At 44.6% G+C, this 24360-nt stretch overlaps 1 protein-coding gene across 2 annotated transcripts in view; it reads left to right on the top strand.

Moving 5' to 3' along the window:
* Positions 1–13542, top strand: part of ETFA (electron transfer flavoprotein subunit alpha) — a 101832-nt gene extending 88290 nt beyond the window's left edge. The window contains exons 11-12 of one of the 2 annotated variants that reach the window (XM_031002196.3): positions 3874–3954; positions 13232–13542. In XM_031002196.3, coding sequence (XP_030858056.1) covers positions 3874–3954; positions 13232–13270 — 120 coding nt within the window. In that variant the 3' untranslated portion in view covers positions 13271–13542. Of the gene's footprint in view, positions 1–3873; positions 3955–12154; positions 12260–13231 lie in introns of those variants that run through there. The other variant, XM_031002195.3, reaches the window with a different exon arrangement.
* Positions 13543–24360: the final 10818 nt, after the last annotated feature.

Raw genomic sequence — 24360 nt, 5'->3', positions numbered from 1 at the left:
TTATAAAACTTTTAACAGGCTTAACTTCTTCTAATTTGAAATGCATGCACTACCTCTTTGTGGCTTCTAAATGAACTGGCCCAAAACCAGTCACATTTTACAGTTGGATGGTAGGTTTCTTTACTGAACTATGAAAACAGCAGTGCCAATGGGGAAAATGTGATTGCTGCATTAAGAAAAAATAAATAAATAAAAGAAAGAAACTCCAACACCAGCAGCCTTAAAGTATATTTTTAGCCAGACCAGTTCAGACATAGCTAGAATTCTGCTTCTCTAAAAATAAAAGATTCTGCCTGTCAAGAAGATACCAGTGAAAATTCTCACCCCATGCCAACAGGGCTGGATTGTGGGAGACACACTAGGTAGTGTACGTCAGAGCAAATAGGGAACAGTTGAAGTAAGGAGACTGGTGTTGGGGGTCAGCCAAGACTTTGTATCTCTATCTAGTCAACAGATGTTTATTACGACCGTTCCTTGTACTAGAAGCTGGGAATGCTTAAAAAGATATAGTCCTTGTTGTCACTGTCTTATCCTGTTGTCTGTGTCGTCCTGTGTTGTCATAGCCCCATTATCTGCATAGGAGACAGTCTTTAATTCTAAAATGGGATATTAGAATGGTTTAAATCTGACAGTTGCATTCCCTACAAGCTGCAATTTTAATTAGAATCCTGGTTTAGTTGAAGGAATTCAAGATTTGATTGTTAAATCAAATGAATCTAATGAAAGCACTTTCTGAGCTAATACATAGTAATATGGTTGAGGCCACGTGCAATCCCAGCACTTTGGGAGGCCGAGGCGGGCAGATCACCTGAGGTCAGGAGATCGAGACCATCCTGGCTAACACGATGAAACCCCATCTCTTCTAAAAATACAAAAAATTAGCTGGGCATGGTGGCGGGCGCCTGTAGTCCCAGCTACTTGGGAGGCTGAGGCAGAAGAATGGTGTGAATCCAGGAGGCGGAGGCTGCAGTGAGCCGAGATCGCACCACTGCAGTCCAGCCAGGGTGACAGAATGAGACTCCATCTAAAAAAAAAAAAAAAAAAAAAAAAAAGTAATAATATGGTTGAATACAATCTATGCATTTCAAAGCTTAGTAAGGAGGAAGAACTTGAGCTTGTGAGGAGCTATTGAGAGAGCTTTGGATACAAGCAAGACTTTATCATAGTTCTTTACAATTGATTATTTAGGAATATTATTTTAATAATCTGAAGAACAATAACCAGCCCCACATCTTTTTTGTTAAATACTGTAGTGGTTCCTTGCCCACAATTATATGCTCTCTCTTTAAAAATAACTTTTAAGGCAGGCATGGTGGCTCACTGTAATCCCAGCGCTTTGGGAGGCCAAGGCAGGAGGATCACTTGAGTCCAGGAGTTGGAGAGTGGCCTGGGCAACACAGAACCCCATCTCTCCAAAAAATGAAAGAATTATCTGAGCATGGTGGTACACCCCTGTGGTCCCAGCTACTCAGGAGGCTGAGGTGGGAGGATCACTTGAGCCCAGGAGATCAAGGCTTCTGTGAGCTGATTGTACCACTGCACTTCAGCCTGAGCAACACAATGAGACCCTGTCTCAAAGTAATAATGATAATAACAATTGTTATATAGTATAATGAAAAAGCTTTTGGATGATTAAACTCCCAGATGTCTGACTAAGTGGCCTCTAGAAGAATAATTTACCATCAATAACTAAACAAATCTCTGCTTATCGCCGTGAAGCAGGTTACACATTCCCAAAAGAGAAACACGCCAATGCAAATCAACACCTGCAATTCAGATTGTTTGTTCTTGTGCCTTTGGATTTGAGGCTCACGTTTGAAACTTGTTTATTGTCTCTGACTACGCATCTTAATGTGTGTAGCATGTTTCTCTGGATTAGCAGTTACCTGGACTATACCATGTTCCAATCTTAGACATTCTGGCATCTTCTGCACATCTCTCTGAGGAACCCCTCTAAGGGAAATACACAGATGTTGGATATCATGTAGCCTGTATTTTAAGTCAGGCTACATCAAAATACTTAATGTATTTTTTAATACCAGCTGTTTTCACAACATACAATGCCAGGTAGGTAGAAACTTAATTTTACTTCTAGAGATTTGAATTATTTTTAGTCCACAATCTATTAAAATAATACTACATTAGAGTCTAACTGCAGTGGTGTTAGAAGCATCTATGGGGAATACCAAACTATTTGTACTGATAAACTATCTGATATTAATAAAAGAATGATTTGAATGATAGCTTTTCCTTTTTTTTTTTTTTTTTTTTTTTTGAGACAGAGTCTCACTCTGTCACCCACGCTAACATACGGTGCACAGTCTTGGCTCACTGCAACCTCCACCTCCCAGAGTTGAGCGATTCTCCTGTCTCAGCCTCCCGAACAGCTGGGAGTACAGGTGCGCACCACCACACCTGGCTAATTTTTGTGTGTTTAGTAGAGGTGGGGTTTCACCATATTGGCCAGGCTGGTCTCGAACTCCTGACCTCAAGTGATCCGCCTGCCTCGGCCTCTCAAAGTGCTGGGGTTACAGGCATAAGCTTTTATTTTTTATTGTAGAGATGGGGTCTCCCTGTGTTGCGCAGGCTGGTCTTGAACGCCTGGGCTGAAGTGATCCTCCCACTTCCACCTCCCAAAGTGCTGGGATTATAGGTATGAGTTACCATGCCTGGCCTGCATTTAAGAATATTTTTATAGCAAATAAGAGAAATGTTTGATAGCTTTTATAAGAGATATAAGTAATTTGCTTCTTTTATTAATCTATTTGCTATGTACATAAGGGCTTAAAGCTGTTTAACGTCCCTTACTAACAGGCTGACAAGATAGTTTAGCTTTCATATTGTTAGAATATCCCAGAATAATTATTTTATTTTATTCTATTTTATTTTATTTTATTTTATTTATTTATTTTTGAGACGGAGTCTCGCTCTGTCGCCCAGGCTGGAATGCAGTGGCGCGATCTCGGCTCACTGCAACCTCCGCCTCCTGGGTTCACGCCGTTCTCCTGCCTCAGCCTCCCAAGTAGCTTGGACTACAGACGCCCGCCACCACGCCCGGCTAATTTTTTGTATTTTTTAGTAGAGATGGGGCTTCACCGTGTTAGCCAGGATGGTCTTGATCTCCTGACCTTGTGATCTGCCCACCTCGGCCTCCCAAAGTGCTGGGATTACAGGCCTGAGCCGCCGTGCCCGGCCTATTTATTTATTTTTATTTTTATTTTTGTTGAGACAGAGTCTCACTGCTGGAGTGCGGTGGCGTGATCTCTGCTCACTGCAACCTCTGCCTCCCAGGTTCAAGTGAGTCTCCTTCCTCAGTCTCCCAAGTAGTTGGGCTTACAGGCACACGCCACCATGCCTGGCTAATGTTTGTATTTTTAGTAGAGACAGGTTTTACCCTGTTGGCCAGGCTAGTCTCGAACTCCTGACCTCAGGTGATTCACCTGTCTTGGCCTCCCAAAGTGCTGGGATTACAGGTATGAGCCACTGTGCCTGTCCTCCAGAATAATAATTTTAAAATAATACATGAAGGACAAAATAATTTGCACTACAAAGGCTGTGGATTTGGGTATAGATTTGTTACTTTTTCACCTAAAATCAAATTTTTTTTTTGTAAGTCAAAAGAAGAACTTTTAAAAAATAATGATTTTAAACTCTTTAATACTGAGATGGGCTAGATGTGGGTAAGAGAGAATTTTATTACATTCCAACCTGGAAATTTCTAATAAATTTACAGTATTGACACAGGTGCATCAAATCTTATTTGGTAGACATTTTAAGAATATTAATATATTGTAAGGGAAGTTAAAATAGAACTATCAGTCTGTGTGGAATGTTTTCTTGGTAAAAGTCAAACTCTTTGTTTTTATTTCACAGACAATTGTGGCTATTAATAAAGACCCAGAAGCTCCAATTTTCCAAGTGGCAGATTATGGAATAGTTGCAGATTTATTTAAGGTAAGCTGGCCTTGAGAGAAATTGCTATTATCTAGATTGTCATCCGAGAAACTCTCAGAATTGGTTAGGGATGAAACTATTAAAAGAAAACATTGTGTGTTTGTGTGTCTGTGTTTGTATGTATACTGTTAATATATGTACACAATTTTGACCTACTTAAAGTTAAGTTGCTCTAAGAGTAGATATGTGTTGTTTATATAGAGCATTATAACTTTCCTTTTAAGAAACAGTCCAAATTGTCTTTAAAATATCCACATGGCGGCCAGGCGTGGTGGCTCACACTTGTAATCCCAGCACTTTGGGAGGCAGAGGCAGGCGGATCATGAGGTCAGGAGATCGAGACCATCCTGGCTAACACAGTGAAACCCCGTCTCTACTAAAAAATACAAAAAATTAGCTGGGCGTGGTGGCAGGCGCCTGTAGTCCCAGCTACTTGGGAGGCTGAGGCAGGAGAATAGTGTGAACCCAGGAGGCGGAGCTTGCAGTGAGCAGAGATCGTGCCACTACACTCCAGCCTGGGTGACAGGGTGAGAGACTCTGTCTCAAAAACAAAACAAAACAAAAAAAAACCCACATGGTTTTTGGCATCTCATGTGCTAAGTTAATGCACAATGTGAAGTGATTCAAGTAATTTATAACCTGGAATCATATTTGGCAGGTACCCTAAAGAAATTAACATCAAACCCCCTTATTCAGGGATTTGCCAAGAATGCTAGAGCTTTTCAGGGGAGAGTAGGCACTCATATCCAGCTTATCTGTCTCAATAGGAATGCTCTGCTTGCTGTGTTTGTGGGTTAATGGCCTTCCTTAGCTGACGAGTGTAGGGAGAGCACTTATTTCCCACTCCTCACACTCTTCACTTTTGAGTGTTCCTTCTCTCTTGCTGTCACCTCCATATTTGACCTTCCCATGAGAAAAATTACTTTCATGATATTAATTAGTGAATTACAGGTGATGAGCACCTGATACTCATTTGGCTACATTTAAAGGTCATGACTCATGCATGGCCTGGTCTCTTCTTTTCCCTGGGTCTGCCTACACATTTCTAGGTTATCTTATGCAGAAATCACTCATGCAGGAATTGACACTCTGAAAATAGCATCCAACCCTAGGAGAAGTGGGTTTGCTGGGGTGAGGAACCCCTCAAGTAGAACCACAGTGAGGGGCTATGGGCCTCAGTGGAAAGGCTTCAGCCTGAGAACAGAGCTACACGTGGTTCCCTCAGCAAGAGGATTGGCCCATTTCTGTGACTTCACCAGCACTGCATATGATCTAGAGGAACCTAGTGAGTGTGCTTGGAGAGCACATTTGTACTTTGAAGTATGTTCATGCTCAGTGAAGGATGGAAATAGGACCCTTGAGCCGATTACTCCGTGATGGCTCAGACTGCATGCAAAGACTAGGATGGGGCTCTTGCTCTGGCTCAGTGTTGGGCATACTTCCCCTCAGAAGGCCCCCGCCAAAGAGCTTAGATTTTGGCTTGGGAAAAATATTACCCCTCTTCAGTAACCCTGAAGCTCTGTATTTGGTATTTGGGGTTCAGGTAGGTCAGCTGCTCATGTTGCCTGGCCCAAATATGTAAGAACAAACAGTAATGCCAGTCATTTTCCCACTAAGATGTTCCAGTGGGAAGGGGGGCTGGTATGAAAAAGAGAATTTTTTTTCTCTGTGTAATGATAACTTCGTTCACATAGTAAGAATTCAGTTCTTACTATTGGTGTGAATAGGGGGTAAATATTATTTTTATTTAAAAGCAAAATTAAATACTTTCTGAACCTCATCCATGTTTGCAAGTAGATGTCTACTGTAGTTGCCTTTTTTCCTCAAGAGAATATTTTAATAAACTTGTAAGTAATTTTGTTACATTTTTCTGTCTGCCTGTGTACTATGTATTAAAACTCACATGGGGGCTTTCATGATAAAAAGATAAACTGTTAAGCAGTTGGAAATTTTCAGTGTTCTTCCAGTGGACACCTGCCTTGGGGCAGGAGCTTCTTTGTAGTCATTATTAATAGAATGGGGTCACACACATTGTACTCCTGCATTAAGGGCAGCTCCAAGGTTTGGCATGAGAATATGCATGTGTGTGGACACGGAGGTTTCTCGGTGAGAAAGAGTCCTAAGACAGTGAAGTGGAACGAGGCCTTAAAAATCATCTAGTCAGCTGACTTCCAGTTTCAGGTTCTCAGGCTCCTTTTGGTATTTTAGGAAGCCCACATTGGACTAGAGAGAGACTTCAGACCAAGATATCATGTTTATGTGCTTTTAGCTAGAATAGTGTTAAGGCAATGACTATCTCCTACAGCTTAGAAGTTCTGAAGTACATGGCCAGGAGTGGTGGCTCACACCTGCAATCCCAGCACTTTGGGAGGCCGAGGTGGGTGGATCACCCGAGCTCAGGAGTTTGAGACCAGCCTGGTCAAGATGGTGAAACCCTGTCTCTACTAAAACTGTGAAAAACACATTAGCCGAGCATGGTGATGCATGCCTGTAATCCCAGCTACTCGAGAGGCTGGGGCACAAGAATCACTTGAGCCTGGGAGGCAGAGGTTACAGTGAGCCAAGATGGTGCCACTGGACTCCAGCCTAGGCAACAGAGCAAGACTCTGTCTCAAAAAAAAAAAAAAAAAAAAAAAAGTTCTGAAGTACAGTTATATATGTATTTGATTAATACAAAAGTAGAGAAGTTAATCACTCCTTAAAAAATGCAGTTTGGGAGGCCAGGCACAATGGCTTATGCCTGTAATCCCAGTACTTTGGAAGGCCGAGGAAAGGCGGATCACTTAAGTCCAGGAGTAGGAGACCAGCCTGAGCAACATGGTGAAACCCCATCTCTACAAAAAATACAAAAATTAGCTGGGTCTGGTGACGTGTGCCTGTGGCCCCAGCTACTTGGGAGACTGAGGTAGGAGGGTCATGTGGGCCCAGGAGACTGAGACTTCAGTGAGCCATGATTACACCACTGCACTTCAGCCTGGGCAGCAGAGTAAGACCCTGTCTCAAAAAAAAAAAAAATTCAGTTTGGGGGAAAAAAACTAAAGATTATAAAAATATTAAACATATGGCAGACTCCTCTTTGTTACTATGTGAGTAACACAAGCCAGGTGCATTCTTTTTAAGTTGCCTGTCCCAGAGAGATGTGATTTGGGACAGTCCACAGGTTATGGGCACAACTAAGCCAGGGTCCTGCTTCTGTTCCCCTTCTCTCTCATTCCTCTGCCTCTCTGGCTCAGCAGGTACTACAGCTGGGTGGCTCACCACTACTATTGTACCTTGGATAAGGTGCAGTAAAAATCGCACCTTTGACAGACTCTGGGAACCTACAGAGTACGCATGAAGTCGTTTTCTCAGCTGAAATCAGAATGAGCTTATTGTAGGTGAATACTGTAGTAATTCTGACACAAGAGCACAGACAAAGTGGTTTGGTGAATATATTCCTTACTGGGGCGACCTCGTTTTTAAAAAATCAAATATTTAAAGAAAATATTTTAAAAATCAAATATTTAATACTTTTGATTAAAAAAATAAAAAAATACAATATTTGTATAATTATATTTCTTAATGTTATATATTTATTTTATATTTTTAATATTTTATTTTTATTTTTTTGTATTTTATGTATTGTAATTATATTTTAAAATTATAATTTTAAAATATATATTTATATAACATTAAGAAACATAAGGTAATATCTTTATATAACATTAAGAAATGCAATTAATTATACAAATTATGGGTGAGAATTAGCATTACCTATTTTGGATTATGATCTAAAGAAAATAGAAGTCAAATAATAGCGTGCAGAAAGGACTTTTTTAGCCTAATTTTTGTGTGAAAATTTTAAATTGCAAATTGTATCATGTATAACATGTATATACAGCTGTTAGACTAATAACTCCCTAGGTGATATTTTGCTCACCAAGTAGAACCGTATCTGGAGTAAAAATGAATATGCATAACATTTTATTCTCTTATATTAATTGTTTTGCTTGACCCTTCAACAATCATTAGTTATAAAGGACAAGTTTGTTTTTCCCTCAGAAATAATATGTTATAGTAATTAAGAGCTTTAATTCCAATTCTGCCTTGGCCACATACTAGTTAAATTATCTTGGCTAAGTTATTTAATCTCTGGACATCAGCTTGCTTGTAAGTAATGTAAATATTACACTACCTCTTTAAAGGTTGTAATGAAGATTAAATGAGATTATACTGTACCTAATACTAATAGAGTCTGTGACAAATATTAGCCTGCCTGTTCTGTCCAGGTACATAGTAGGTGCTCAATAAATGGTAAATATTATAATTGTAGTTACAGTGATAGGACATAGGGCACCACCTGTTTTTTGTTTGTTTGTTTTAGTATAACAGCTTTACTGAGATATAATTCACGTACCATAAAACTCACCATTTAAAAATGTACAATTCAGTGGATTTTAGTATTTCCACAGTTACACAACCACTATCACACATTTCATCATGCCAAAAAGAATTCCATACCTATCAGCATTCACTCCCTGTTTTACATTCTGCATCTCCAGCCCCCAGCCCCAGCTCCTGGCAACCACTAATCTACTTTCTGTTTCTATAAATTGGCCAGTCCTGGATGTTTCATATAAATTGAATTATGTAATATGTGATCTTTGTGATTGGCTTCTTTCAGTTAGCATAAGGTTTTCAAAGTTCATCCATGTTATAGCGTGTGTTAGTACTTTGTTTCTTTTTCTTGCCAAATAATATCCATTGTAGGGGTATGTAACATTTTGTTCATTCATTTATCATTTGATGGACATGTTGGGTTTTTCCCCTTTTTGGCTATTATGAATGATGCTGCTATGAACATTCACATATGAGGTTTTGTGCAGACCTATGTTTTCATTTCTTTTGGATGGATGTCTAGGAATGGAATTGCTGGGTCACCTCTGAGTTTAACTCTGGTAACTCTGAGTTTAACATTTTGAATAACCATCAGGTTGTTTTCAAAGTGGCTGCCCCCTTTTACATTCCCACCAAAAATTTGTGAGGGCTCCAGTTTTTCTATATACTCATTAATGTATGTTATTGTCTGTCTTTTTAAATATAGCCCTTCTAATGAGTGTGAGGTGGTATCTCATTGTGGTTTTCGTTTGTATTTCCCTGATGGCAAATGACATTTAGTATCTTTTCATCTGCTTATTGGCCATTTGTATATTTTGTTTGGAGAAAGTTTATTCAGATCCTTTGTAATTTTTAAATCACATTATCTTTTTGTTCTTGAGTTGTTAGTGTTCTTTATATATTATGGATATAAGTCCCTTATTGAATATTTGATTTGCAAATATTTTCTCCCATTGTGTGGGTTGTCTTTTCACTTTCTTAATGGTGTCCTTTAAAGCATGAAAGTTTTAAATTTTGTCAATGCCTATGAAAAAGGGGGAGAAAAAGTTTTAAAATAAAGTTTTAAATTTTGATGAAATCCTGCTTACCAATTTTTTCTTTGTTGCTTATGCTTGAAGTCTCATATCTAAAAAACCATTGCCAGCCAGGCATGGTGACTCACACCTGTAATCCCAGCACTGGGAGGCCAAGGTGGGTGGATCACTCGATGTCACGAGTTCGAGACCAGCCTGGCCAACAAGGCGAAACCCCATCTCTACCAAAAAATACAAAAATTAGCTAGGCACGGTGGCACGCACCTATAGCCCCAGCTACTCGAGAGGCTGAGATGGAAGAATCATTTGAACTTGGGAGGAGGCAGAAGTTGCAGTGAGCCAAGATCATGCCACTGCACTCCAGCCTGGGCAAAAGAGAACCCATCTCAGAAAAAAAACAAAAAACAGAAACCCATTGCCTAATCCATAGTGTAGTGAACATTGGCCTACAAGTATCTGCTCAAGCCCCTGCTTTCAGTTCTTTTGGGTATATAACTAGGAGTAGAATTGCTGGGTCATATGATAATTCTGTGTTTAGCTTTTTGAAGAACCTTCAAACTGCTTTCCATAGAAGTTGCATGATTTTACGTTCCCACCAGCAGTACACAAGGGTTCCAGTTTTTCCTCATCCTCAGTAACACTTGTTATTTTCTGTTTTTTAATTCTAGTCATCCTAGTAGGTGTGAAGTGGTGTCTCATTGTGACTTTGATTTGCGTTTTCCTAATAACTAGTGATGTTAAGCACATAAGCATAAGAAAAGATGTTCATTGGCCATTCGTATATCTCCTTTAGGGAAGTGTTTATCCACCTCTTTTGCCCATTTTCAGTTGGGCTGTTTCTCTTTTTGTTGACTTGTGTGAATTCTTTACATATTCTGGATACTAAACACTTATCAGAGATACGATTTCCAAACGTTTTCTCTCATTCTGTAGGTTAGCTTTTCACCTTCTTGAGAATATCCTTTGATGTGCAAGAGTTTTAGATTTTGATGAAGTCCAATTTATCTTTTTTTTTATTTTGTTGCTTGTGCTTTTGGCATCATATCTAAGAATCCATTGCCAAATATTGGGTCATGAAGATTCACCCCTGTTTTCTTATAAGAGTTTTATGGTTTTAGCTCATATATTTAGGTTGTTGATCCATTTTGAGTTAATTTTTATATATGGTGTGAGGTAGGAGTCCAACTTCATTCTTTGGCATGTGATTATCCAGTTGTCCCAGCACCATCTATCTGTTCAAAGAGACTATTCTGTTCCCATTGAATGAACTTGGCAAACTACTTATCTTTCTAAACCTTCTTTTCTTTCCTCTTCTCCCCTGTAGTCACTACAATCTCTTTACTATCTCTGGAACCTGCAGTTGTTTATCTCTGTCTGTGCCTCGTTTTTTGCCTAGAATCCTTTTCTTCTTTAGTTTCATGTTCTGAATTTTCCTAATCCACACTGATCTTCCTCAGAACTCCTGAATTTGGAGCTTTTAATGCTATTCTCTTCTCCTTCTACATTCCAGTATGAGCTGAGGACACTTCTGATTGGGTGGTTCATAGGCCTCTGTCTATGCTTGCCAACTAGGAGGCAGAACTCCTCTGTCACTCCCACAGTGACAGAGAGCTTCTCTGTTTCCCTTAGTACTACCTGGAGGAAGTACTAAGTGAATGAGTGAAACATACTTGTACTGTGATTTATATCAGTAGGTTGTCTTTTTTTAAAAAAACTTAAGTGACTTTTATTGGGTCTTACTGAGTAGGGAGCTGCCTCTGCAATATCTAAAAGAGAATGGAAACAAGAATCCAGATCTTTCAGTGTGCTCAGGCCATCAGACACTCAATGAACCTGAGTTAGCATTTCCTTTTTCCTAAATAAGGCATCATGTGGTATGCTTTAAAGGTGTGCAGTTGGGCTGGGTGCAGTGGCTCACGCCTGTAATCCCAGCACTTTGGGAGCCTGAGGTGGGTGGATCACCTGAGGTCAGGAGGTTGAGACCAACCTGACCAACTTGGTGAAACCCCATCTCTACTAAAAATACAAAAAAAATTAGCCGGGTGTGGTGGTGAGTGCCTGTAATCACAGCTACTTGGGAGGCTGAGGCAGGAGAATTGCTTGAACCTGGGAGGCGGAGCTTGCAGTGAGCTGAGACCGCACCATTGCACTCCAGCCTGGGCAACAAGAGCGAAACTCTGTCTCGGAAAAGAAAAAAAAGTGTGTGGTTGATCTAATAAAAAAAGATAGATGATAGAGAAAATCCTCTCAACCCTTTCATGGGGAGTGTGGTAAGGATATATTCGGTAAAATTTTAAAAAGTTATATATTCTAAACCAAATTAGTGTTTCACTTCGTGGTAAAAGTAGTTGGGCTTTATCTTATTTTTCATGAAATATACAGGTCCCGTGTGAAACTCAGTTAGCATGTCATTTGTGTGACTGGCATGAGCTCATGGTCTCTCCACTGAGGAAAGCTGGGAGAAGTGGTGCCAGCACTTAATGCCACCCCGAGCAAATGCCTGCTGGCTCCATGGTAAACATGGGCCTTTTAATAGGCTGGAGACAGTGACATTCGGAAGAAACAACATGTCGACAATTTCCTTAATAAATTTTGTACGAACACATTATTTCCACCTAATGGAAATGTAGCTCTCTTAAATAATTGAGAGGCTGTATTCATCAGTGGCGAGTTCAGCTGGAATCTTTGTGAGCTAAGGCAGCCGAAAGCCCCTTGGAAGACTGGGTAATTGATATTTTGCACAAGTGGCTGGACCAGTTTTCAGAGTATCTGTGTGACATTCCCTGCAGCCCCCTCGGACAGCTCTCCTCTGTCCAAGCAGTCACAAAGCAGCTCTACACTGGAGGCTCCAGTTGCAGCCACTGCACTGCCACAACTAAGGGTTAGTAATTAATCCTTTTTAAAATGGGAGCCAACTCAGGCCATTTCCCCTTGCTGTGGTTTCTTACTGTGTCTGCTGACCGGCCACTGCATTAGCACACAAGGTCTTGATTTTAATAAAGAGTGATGATATTGAATATTCAGCATGTAGCACATTTCTGTGTGCCAGATGATAGTAGCATGCTGCTGAAAAAGCAACCAATATGTTTGTGAAATGAACAATGAATGAATGAACGAACAGTGAGAGAACAAGTATAAAGGAGGTTGGCAGGAGTCATAATTGCAGTAAGCTAGAGACTTTGGTGTGGACTTGGAAGGAAAGTCAGGAATGCAGTTAAGGGTGGGAAGAATGCCAAGCAAAACATGAAGGTAAATACACAGTACTCTTCACCCAGACAAAAAAAATTGGGCTTCCTGTTTCTAGGGTGCCTTCTTGAAATTTGTGGTTGGGTCACAAAGCCAAAAGGTAGCAGTGTGTGCAGTGGTTCATGCCTGTAATCTCAACACTTTGGGAGGCTGAGGCAGGCAGATCACTTGAGCCCAGGAGTTCGAGACTAGCCTGGGCAACATGACGATACCCCATCTCTACAAAAATTAGACAGGTTGGTGGCTACTTGGGAGGCTGAGGTGGGAGGAGTGATTGACCCCAGGAGGTAGATGCTGCAGTGAGCCATAATTGTACCACTGCACTGCAGCCTGGGTGACAGAGTGAGAGCCTGTCTCAAAAAAAAAAAAAAAAAAAAGGCAAAAGGCACCTAGGCAATGAGTGGGCTGTAGGCCCTGTCAGCCCTGGGTCCTGGGTAGTCTCCCTGGGTGGGAAGAGAGACTACCGGAGAACAGGGGGTTCCTGGTGGAGAGGAGGGGGCCCTCGTGCCTCAACAGTGATTTGTGTTGTTTCTTTTGGCCTCCCTGTAATGCTTACGGAGCTGTGACCATATCACAGTGAAGGCTCTAGTTGCTTAATTACTTTTTGTTTTTATTTGCAGGTAGTTCCTGAAATGACTGAGATATTGAAGAAAAAATGAATCAGGATCATGCCTTAAAAAGAAAACTTATGTTAAAGTATTTCACTGAAATCACAGACATTTGTGGGTATTATAACAATCATTGGAAAGCATGGAGAGCTACATTTCATAATTTGAGGGAAAATTTCTAACAGATGCCAGAATGCTTGTTTATGGGATTATTATGTTTCCTTTTAATTATTTGTGGTTCCAAACAATTATTGTTTGAAATTTTTTAATTCTGTACTAAAATCTATAATAAAGCTTTTCCACAGCTTTAAAACTATCAGAAATATGCCTAGCCTCTAGAGAAAATTGAAGAAAAGGAGTAAAAATTTTGTTTATTTATTTATTTATTTTTTTGCCTTTCTTGTTCATGGAGAGCTCTATGTTTTAGGAAGATTGTAAACATGATTGTCTCCACCAGCCTAATCAGCCTAACTAATCTCATTGTTGAAGGGCAAACTTCATAGGAGAAGGTAACTGAATTGGCAAGTGCAGAGTTAAAAAAGCACAGCTATAAAGCATGAATATTATCTTAAACATACTCCAGTCTTCAGAAGACCATAGCTAATGTGACAAAAGCAGACCTGACTTAAACCTGACCCAGCTCCATGTATTTAGTTGGCTTAAGGTAAATTTCATTTTCCATTTAATTTTAAGGTTTTGTCAGTTTATAGGACTTTCATCTGTAAAGGAGGGAGAGTGGAGGAGGGGCTGCTTTGAGACAGCATGGCCTCTGATGCAAGCAGATAGTTTGATGTTGTTATAAACGTTCAAAATCCTGTGCAGAGAATGCTCTAGCCTTTCTTTTGCCTTCTGTTGGCTTCTTTTGGGCTCTCTTAGGAAGCACCCAGGCCTGTGTAGTCACCTGTGGCACTCTCATTCTGCTGCCCAGGGCACAGCTGAGGTCCAAGAGTGTCACCAGGGCTGCAGCTGGTGTGGATGCAGGCCCAAGAGCAGAGGCTGGTGAGGCTTTGAACAGGCCTGCAGGAAGGCGTGGGTAGGTAGGTGAGTAGAACAAAGAGGGCTGCCCTCCTGAATCAGATCTGCAGAAGTAGGAGTAGTGACCTGGATCAAGCAGACAGTAGGGAAGAGAAGGGAAGTGATAAGTGATGGAGGTGGCTAGAGTGCCTTTGTGTGACCAGCCTGGGGCCCTTCCCCAGCTGACTAGTGAACCCTTTCTGATTTGTGTCACAATCAGTTGCTATAAAACACTTTTAAAAGTTGTATCTTTGGCATTTCAGTCTTCTTTTAATGAGAGGAGAGCAATAGAATGATGCCTCTTTGCAAGTAATGTCTGTTAGAATAGAAGAATCCTAGAATGTCTGAGCCCGGTGATTATCTGGTCAGACCCCTTGTTGTATAGATGGGCATACTGAAGCACAGAGAAGTGAAGAAGGTAAAGTGACTTGGCCAAGGCCACATGGCTTGAATCACCTTTGGGAGAGTAATTCCTATGTCTTGTTTTTATCTTTGAGGTTCTTCCTAAGAGGGCTAACCTTGCTCAAGATTTTTTCCATTTACCCCTCATCCCTGTTGGATGCTATAACTGGGGGGCAGGAGAGATGGCAAAGGTGATGGCCGCAGAGGCACCCCCAGTAGAAGGTGTGCTGGCTCAGGGAGGGACATCCCAGGTGGTGCCTCGGCTCAGAGTTGAACTGGTTGGTCTTTCTCCCTTTGCTCCCTCCTGTCATGGCTGCCCTGCCTCAGCCCCAAGCAGCTGTTCACTGGACTAGTATTTACAGCTCATCATCATCATAGCATTAAGTATAATGCTTACTATATACCAGGCACTGTTCTAGCACTTTATACATATTAAACCCCTTCAGTTCTCACAGCACCCTGTAAGTTAGATGCTATTATTATCCCTCTTTTACAGATGGGGAAGCTGAGGCTCAAAGAGGTCATATAACTTGCCTTAATTCGGACAGCTTATAAATGAGAGTCAGGATTTGAAACCAGGCAGACTGGCTTCAGAGTGGTAACTTCACTAAGGACGTGATTCTCCCTCACCTCAGCTCAAGGGACAGTGCGACTGCACAGCAGCCTCAGGTAAAGAGCACTAAGTACTTCATGCTGGGTGGGAGGGGCACATTTAGGACCCTGGTTGAGAAGGAGGGATGGGTGTTCTGGAATAGTCCCTCCAGTGGGATTTTATTCAACTCAAAAAGTCCCTCTGAGTGCCCACTTAGAGCTTATCGTAAAAAGGCAGCCATGTGAGGTGGAGGCAAGTTGTTAAAACTATTATATATGCAAGAGGCACACATATATAATGTGCCCTTTTAATCTGTTTTTTTGGAAACCGAACAGCTCCTGTTGACTCTGCACCTGTGTCCAGCCTTAGCACCCAGAGCAATAGCTCTGGAAACATTATGGGGGAAAGGTGTTAGGGGTAGCTTTCTTTAATTCTTGCATATAGGTTTCCTGCCTTTTTCCCTAGTTTCTTTGAGGTCTTTGGTTAACCTCACACAGCCTCTGGGAATTTGGTGGCCTGGTTATTTTGGCAGAACACAGAGTCCCTGGGAGGACAGAAATAGGCATGTTAGAAAGGCAGCCCTCTGAGGGCAGAGCCAAACAGGTCCATGAGCTGAAGCTGATGGCCTCTTCACTTGCAGAAGGCCTGAGGCCTAGTAATGGCCCTGGGCCTAGCTTCTTAGTAGTTGAGAGGGGACAGCATCAGCTTTCCCCCAGGTCCCACTCGCTCTCAGCAATTCTGTGGGGACATGTTCCCTGCTGGGTTCTCTGGCTCACCAGCTGTGCTGTTTGGGATTCTGAAGAAAATAACCTAGAAAAGTGTGTGGTCCAGCCATTGCCCCGAAGTAGCTTGTGGTCTTGACAGGGAGGACGGTATCCTTCCAGACTCTGAGAGTACAGGCTGTTGGAGCCACAGCCCCCGCCCTGAAGGATTTTACAGCTACCAGGAAAGATGAGATTAGACATCAGTAAAAGCAGAAAGCAGGTCTCAGGATGGACAGCATAGACAGAGAAGGCTCCTCAGGAGGCTGGCATGGCCATTCCTCGCAGGCAGGGGCTGTTCAATTGGTGTATGGGAGCAGAAGTGGAAAATGATATCAGAGCTCAGGTGCATGAGGCAGTGAGGGGCAGAAACACTGGGGTCAGGGAGAGGAGTGAGGGTGGTAGGTAGTTGAGGCCAGATTGGAGAGGACATTGACTCACAGGCTGAGGAGGCCTTTTTCCTTAGAGATCAATGGGTCTCAAACTTTGCCCTCAAGGAACACTGCCATTTCCACTGGACCAGTGATGGTACTGTGAAAGTTATACCATACAGGACTTTTCCTGATTTGCAGGAAAAATTTATCAACAGCAGTTTCCCAGTCTTAAGTCTTTCTTGCATACTTCTTTCTAAACCTTTGGTAGCTGCTACCCCTTGTCTTCTTAAGAATGTGAGTAGATTCCAAGGTGACTGGACAGTAGCAAGTGGATCTGAACAAAGAGCAGCAGCCACTGACCCACCACAGCTTTTGTTTTTGTCTTGGGACATATCAGGGATTTTGTTGAATATTTAAAATACTTTCTGCTAGTTGGTAACTGTTCCTTGTTTGTTAGAATTAGATATGTCAGTATATTAAGAATGTCCCATAAAAAATGTATGACTTACTACTGTGCCACCTGAACAAGTCTTAAGAAACACTGCTGGCAACAGGGAGCCATTTATAGTTTTTGAGGCAGGCCTATAACTTGGTGGTGCTTGCAGGACAGAGGGAGGGAGGAGAAGGTGGAAGCCATTAGGGGCTGAATCCTCTGGCTGCAGATGGATTTGGCTGGGGATGGGCTCCTGGAGATTGTGAAAATGGGTCCAGTGCTGTGGGCAAGGCTGGCAGAGGGCAGGGCTCTTCCTCCCAGGATAGCAGTGGGAGCCCTGCTGCCTCCAGAGCCTGAGCATGTCTGCTGGGCTGGAGGGCTGGAAACCCCAGCCCTAGGTGCACTTTCTGCTCTCTTTCTGAAAGGGAGGGTCAGCCTGATTGCATTTCACGCTGTCTTTCACTAAGGGTTTTTGTTTGAGTTTACATAAAAGTGGGCTGAAGAGGCTGGGAAACCCAGAGAACACCATTGAATGTAACAGATGGATTTGGTTAGCTGTTGCTGAGCTAAAGGAGGCTTGACTGATAACCTTGTGAAAAGTCCATGTAGGATGATACACTGCCATAATTTCTTACAGCTCTGGTGTTTTTAAAAAATCTTTGTGGGGAGCAAATGAAGGAAGAGTTGCTTTTAATCCTTGGCTTATAAAGCACTTTCATGTATGTCACCCCATCAGTGGGGGAAAGAGTAGAAAACATGCAAGAAATCAGACTCTCAGGAGAGGAGGCAGTTTGCCCCAGGTCACAACACATGTGATAGAACTGGAACACAAACAGAACTTTGGACAAATACTACTTATTAAGAACTCCCTGTGTGTTGGGTACATTATATACCCTTCTAATACAGCCACATCTAAAGTGTATATCATTACGCCTACCTTCTGGTGAAGAAATGAGCAGAGAGATGACCAGAGGCAGTTGGTGAGATGTGGGACCTGAACTGGACTCCAGGTCTGGAAAACTTGGCCTGTCCACTAGACTGTGGTCCTCCCATTCTCTCCAGGACTATATCCTCTGGTTTGCATTGCTTCAAAACAGCAGGCTTGTCATTAGAAGCAAGGAACACCAATGGAATTAGGGATTTTCTGTGAAGTAAGCTGGCATTTACTTCCTGTGGCATTGGGACTGGTGAGAAGGAGGCCCTGGGGTGGCTTTATCTGTGTGGCCTTTGCCTTCTTCATCTCCTGCAACTAACTGGGCATGTGGTTAAAGACAGGTGAGTGCTTTCTTTTTGTGTGCTCACCTCCAGCTGTGTTTCCTTCCCAGCGTGGGCTGCATAGGGGACATTTGGGTCTGGGACCTGGGGACCACTGGGTGGACTGGTCAACAGGAGCCTTGGGTTCTCATCATGTTCCTGTTACTGCCCCAGAGGCACCCTGGTCACCTTCCCTCCTTTCAGGTTTCATTTTACTCATCTGTAAAATGGCGATGTGAACTAGGTGATCTTTCTAGATAACAAGCTTTAACCTATGAGTGTATTGGTGGGTGTCATACGAGGTGAGTAGATGGAGACAGTGAATACTGTTTTTGAGGGCTTCTTATGCCCAAGATGCTGTGCTGAGCCCTTTACATACGTTATCTCATTTACGTCTCATAACCTCACAAGGTGTAGGTTTGACCTGGGGCAAACTGCCTCTTCTCCTGAGATTCTGATTTCTTGAATGTTTCCTACTCTTTCCCCCACTGATGGGGTGACATACATGAAAGTGCTTTATAAGCCAAGGATTATCAGCAGCTCTTCTTCAGATGAGAAAACTAAAGCCTACAGAGCTTAAAACGCTTGCCCAAGGACGCATGGCTAGTAAATGGTGACCACAGGCCAGTCTGCTCCCAACCACATGCCATATCCCAAGTGCCTCAGTGGGAGTGCAGAGGATGGACCTAATCTAGCCTGACTGGGGTGGGCTGCAGTGCAGGGCAGCAAGATATGAAGGCCTCACCAAGTTCAGAAGGGGCAGCAAAATCAACCAGATGAAGAAGTGCATTCCAGGCAGAAGGCCAGCATGGACAAAGAACAGGAGTACCCAGGAACATGACACACTGAGCTGCTTTCTCTGGAAAATGCAAGGTCTAGACTCCGATGCATGAGTCCCCTTCTAGCCGGACACTCCTCCATTCTGAACCACTCTTTGCTCAGGGAAGCAGGGGTCTTTGTACTGCAATCTGGATCCAGTCTGCTCATTGGACTTTTGTGGTATTTAGCATGGTGCAGGTCCCAGAACCCCCTATCCCTTCTTTAATCAGTGGAGGCGGAGGTGAGCGTACCTAGTTATGAGGCCTAATTGATGTTGGGGAGGTTCCCAGAGTGCTCGGTGAAGGGTGACCCATAAATCTCAGACACTGAAGAATTCTGCCACATCCATCACAGTGTTTAATGTCCTGATTGATCTCCAGGGTAGTCAATTTCATTTGCTTGTTTCAGGATGAAGAGGCAGCCTGCTTCCCTATGTTGCAGCCTGGGGCTCTGCATAAAATTATGCCAGCCCTGTCTCCTGGTAGCTTGCAATAAATTTTAGCAGCAAATCTTTCATCATTTTCCTTGGATAATTAACTATTCACCAGGAGATAATACCAAACTTTTCAGCAGTGGAGTCAAAGATATTCAGAATAGTGATGAATTCCTCACTTAGTTAATGTGAGGGAAATACAAGTTTTTGGCAAGTACTCCAGTAGTACTCCAATAGTACTGACCAAAGGGAGAGGAAGGAAGATAAGGTGCCTCCTGTCTGGGGGATAACAGTGCTCTCTTACCTCACTCAGAGTGAATACAGGCATGGAACAAATGAGTATGTGCGAGCAGGGATGCACTCAGGAGAGGAGCAGGCAGTGACTGGACTGGCTGTTAGGACTAGGGGCGGGGCTCACTGCCACCCTCCCACACCAGACTATCAGCAGCAGCAAGAGCGTCTCCTGGGCAGCTGACCCCAAAAGTGCTGAGCGTGTGCTGGCAGTAAAACACCCCAGGCTTCTCATTAATAAGGATGCTTTCTGTTTGTGTCTCCCCTGAAACATTCTCAAAGGGTTTTCCCTTCTGTTACATCATTAGCTATCCCAGCAGCCTTCGGGGTGGGAGGCACAAGATCATTCCTGTTGTACATGGGGAGGAAGCAGGTCTAAGGATTTGCTTGGAGCCTCATAGCAAACCAGAAACAGGGCTGGGCTGAGAATCCAGTCTCTGCCACATCCCGTGCATAGGTACAGCGGCACCTGAGGTGGGAGGCATGGGAGAGAGTGGGATGAACAGACCTCTCTCCAGCCCTGAGATGTCCATGGTTTGGCTGTTTCAGCCCCCAGAGTTGTTGGGGGTCCTTGTGAAGCAACTCCACACAAGTGTTGAGTGGGGCACAGGGTACTGTCAGCTTGTTAGTAAGAGGGATTCCTTGGGCCCAGGTAATTTGTCAGCAGCTCCAAGAGTGGGACCCCAACTCTGTCTTCTCTCTTTAGAGGTAACTGAATAGCACCAGGGAGGAGCGTGGCGGCAGCACCAAGGCGGAAGCCATGCTCTTTCGACTCTGGCTTCCGTCAAGAGCTGTCTCGGAAGGAGAAAGGAGCTCCTGAGTTGAATTTCAGGTGGACACCCACCATGCTAAATAGAATTCCAAGCCACTAGCCTCTAGCCACACAGGTTCCATCCCAACACTCCTGTCTGTGGGACTTGATCTGAAAAGCCACATTTTGGTTGGGAACCTTGCCCAGGGCTGGCTGGAGAGGGGCCTGTTGTGCCACTCAGGGAAGGCCTTATGGCTCCCTCATCCTGGGTGGGCTTTGGGCTGGGGCTGCAGACTCTGGCCCAGCTCCCTGGTGGGCCAGTCACCAGCACTGCTGGCTCTGAGTCCTGATTTCTTACTTTGGCTTTCCTGGTGGCACCTGGTTTGATTCTGGACAGCTCATTTCACATCTAGCATGGCATATAATCCAGCCAGACCTGGGTTTGAATCCTGCCATTACAGCTCACTAGTTAGCTGTGTGCCCTTGGGCAAGCCCCTGAATGAGTCATTCCATGGCTGCTGTTTTCTCCTCTGTAAAGCAGGGAAGATAGCGCCCACTTTCCAGGGCTGTGCTAAGGAGGGAAGCCTGTGAAGAGCACCTGTCACAACAGGAAATGCAGACGTGGGAGTCACTATTGTTACCACCCTCTTGTTCTAGCAGGAGACAGTGGCTGTTACCAGACCCTCCCTTCAGGGACAGCCCGATGACTCCTCTGGGCCACCAGAGTGGGTTCTCCAAAAGGGTGCAGGAGAATGGGGAGCCATTTCCCAGAGCTGCAAACCTCCCAGGGAGTGCTCAGGCTCCATCTCCCTCAGCCCCCAGCTGCCCGCCAGCCATAACTGTAGGATATGGTGCCCAGGAGAGCCATGAAGGGCGAAGCTTTTACCTCCATCTCCTGCACTTCAGGCCCCCAGGCCCCACCCTAGGACTTGCTGTGGGATGGGCTGGAGGAAGGGCTCTGGAGTCTGCAGAAAGGACTGCCATGTTCCTGGCTCTGGCATCCTTCTCTATGCTCTTGGTGCCAGGCACAGCCATCCTGATGTCTCATGCTCAGACACCACAGGCTGGAAATAGTGGCATCTCCTCCTCATCAGCTCCCCCAAGTCCCATCAGTCAGGTGTCCCCAGCGTCTCCTCCACCACCGCTGCCTTCATCTTGCCTGCCCATGTGCAGCCTTGTTCCCTCTCCTCTGGACACGGGCCCCTCCCTCTGGCTGCTCCTCTGCAACTACCAGAAGACTCTGTGGTAGCCCTTCCATAGCGCTTTATCTCTAGGGAGAACATCTGGCTTGGCCTGGCATCCAAGGCCTCTGGTGAGCAGCCTCACCTGTCCTTTTCCAGGTTGCTCTCATGTGGTCCCTTCCCCCTCCTACCCATGCCATCCTCTTCCTGACACCAAACTTCTCCCTGTTCCCAAACCCTGCCTAGCTCACTGCTGTTCCTCTGCTTGCACTGTTGTCCCACCACCCTCCTCCTGACATTCCTTCCTTTTTTTCCCCTTTAAGTGGTTTAACAACTGACTTCACGTCAGGGAGATAATCAAAAATTCCCTGCTTACATTCTCTGGAAGTGGGCCAGTTTTGTAGCTCAGCGTTGAAACTGCCCCTAAAAACTGCTCTCCTCTTCCACGACAAACAGAAGAGTTGATTTGGTATACTTACTCTTTTAAAATCGCCTTTAAATGTTTCCTCCATTGTGAGGCCTTCAGATGTCCCCAGGCAAGTAAGTAGCTTCCTTCATCTGTGTGTACTGTCTTACGCTGTGACTGTTGTGGACTCTGGACTTGGGGACCACCTGTTATCTCTGTCCCCAGCCTCTATCTGTGAGGCAGTTCCAACACAACATGAAGGCAACAACAAGTGCTCAGCAGGGTCTCACCTTACAGCAACTTGTAAATACCCCCAAGAAATCCGCTTTTAAATGTGGAGTTCTGGCCGGCCCCAGTGGCTCATGCCTGTAATCCCAACACTTTGGGAGACTGAGGTGGGCAGATCATTTGAGCCCAGGAGTTCCAGACCAGCCTAGGCAACTTGGCAAGACCCCATCTCTACAAAAAACACAAAATTTAGCCCGGCATGGCAACGTGCACCTGTAGTCCTAGCTACTTGGGAGGCTGAGATGGGAGGATCATCTGAGCCTGGGAGGGTGAGGATGCATGAGCCATGATTATGCCACTGCATCGTAGCCTGGGCAACAGAGCAAGACCCTGTCTCAAAAAAAAAAAAATGGCTGGGCATGGTGGCTCACACTTGTAATCCCAGCATTTTGGGAGGCCAAGGCAGGTGGATCACCTGAGGTCAGGAGTTCGAGACCAGCCTGGCCAACACGGTGAAACTCCGTCTCTACTAAAAATAGAAAAATTAGCTGGCCATGGTGGCGCTCGCCTGTAATCCCAGCTACTTGGGAGGCTGAGGCAGGAGAATTGCTTGAACCTGGGAGGTGGAGGTTACAGTGAGCCGAGATCACACCACTGCACTCCAACCTGGGCGACAGAGTGAGACTTTGTCTCAAAAAAAAAAAGGTGGAGTGCCTACAAAACAAAACACAACAAACAACAAAAGAAAAAAAAAGTGGAGCTCTCTAGAGACCCATTTCCTAGAGGACAAACTGAAGAGAACAGCTGCCACTTGCCTAGCATCTTTCCCATGGCATCCCTCCCCATCCTGTGGTTCTTCCCTGGAGTAGGAGTCCCCAGCGGACGCGAGTGCTGGCAGTCGGCCTTGCAGTTCCCCCTGGCATGGGGCCAGGTTCATGTGCCTGTGAGGTAGCAGCACTAGCCCAAGAGCTGGGACAATGGAGCTCTGCAGAAGGCCAGTCACAGCTCAGCAAGGTGAGCCTGGAGGAGGAGGGTGGCCATTTCTAGTCCACTGGGTGGAGATCACCAGTTAAGGAGCCCACTGGCTTCTGCCCTACAGATTACAAACCATGTAATACCCTCCAGCCCATCAAGTGGCAAAAGCCAAGTGACTGCTTTGCTTCCCAAAGCTGTAAACTCTGGGAACCCCAGGGCCTGGCATGGTGCCAGCAGACTTGGGCCCCAGTTTCAGGGCCTGTCATTAGAGTTCAACCTCAAAGTTTCTTCAATCTCTCTGAGCCTCAGGTTCTTCAACTGTAAAATGGGGTTAGTGATACCTGCCTCACAGTGTTGCTGGAAGGGTTAAAGGAGCCCATGTGAGTAGGGGCCTTGGCCCAGTGCCCAGTGATGGACGCTATGGCAGTGCTGCTGGTGACGCCTCAGGTCAGCCACTCTTGCCCTTTGCAAAAGCTTCCCCTTGGTAGGTCTTCTAATTACACCGCAAGAGTGACTCAGTTGGATGTTGCCACCTTTAGCACTTTTTTAACAACTGTTCATCACCCCATGAATCAGGAGGGTGCTCTTTGCCAGCACGTGGTAATTTCCTTCCCTTTCTTCCAATTCAGCCATCTTTCCCAAGTGGCTCCATGCTCAGGCCTGTGGGATTCTAATGGGGCTCAGGCCTGCTCGTTGTTCTTGAGGACCAGCCTGGGAGGCAGGCAGGGAAGCAGATGCTGACCAAGCCAGGGACATGGTGCACTGTCAGGTGAGTCCAGGGGGGTCACAGGAGCTCCAAGGACACCCAGCCTAGTGGTGAGGGCAGGCAGGACACTGTCACGGTGAGAATAACCCAGACCAAGGTAGAGGGGAGAAAGAACAGGCTGGACAGAGGCATGGGAGGACAGCCAGAGGGGCAAGCAAGCCAGCTCACGAAGGGGCTGAGTCACACTCAATGTTCTCTCGAGGCAATGGGAGCCCTTAAAAAAAATTATGTCTTCTTGCCGGGCGCGGTGGCTCACACCTGTAATCCCAGCACTTTGGGAGGCTGAGGCGGGCGGATCTAGAGGTCAGGAGATCGAGACCATCCTGGCTAACACGGTGAAACCCCGTCTCTACTACAAATACAAAAAATTAGCCGGGCGTGGTGGCAGGTGCCTGTAGTCCCAGCTACTCAGGAGGCTGAGGCAGGAGAATGGCAATGAACCCGGGAGGCGGAGTTTGCAA

The sequence above is a fragment of the Gorilla gorilla genome, chromosome 16 (assembly GCF_029281585.2).
Source record: "Gorilla gorilla gorilla isolate KB3781 chromosome 16, NHGRI_mGorGor1-v2.1_pri, whole genome shotgun sequence".
Lineage (NCBI taxonomy): Eukaryota > Metazoa > Chordata > Mammalia > Primates > Hominidae > Gorilla > Gorilla gorilla.
This window is presented reverse-complemented; position numbering and strand designations above follow the sequence as displayed.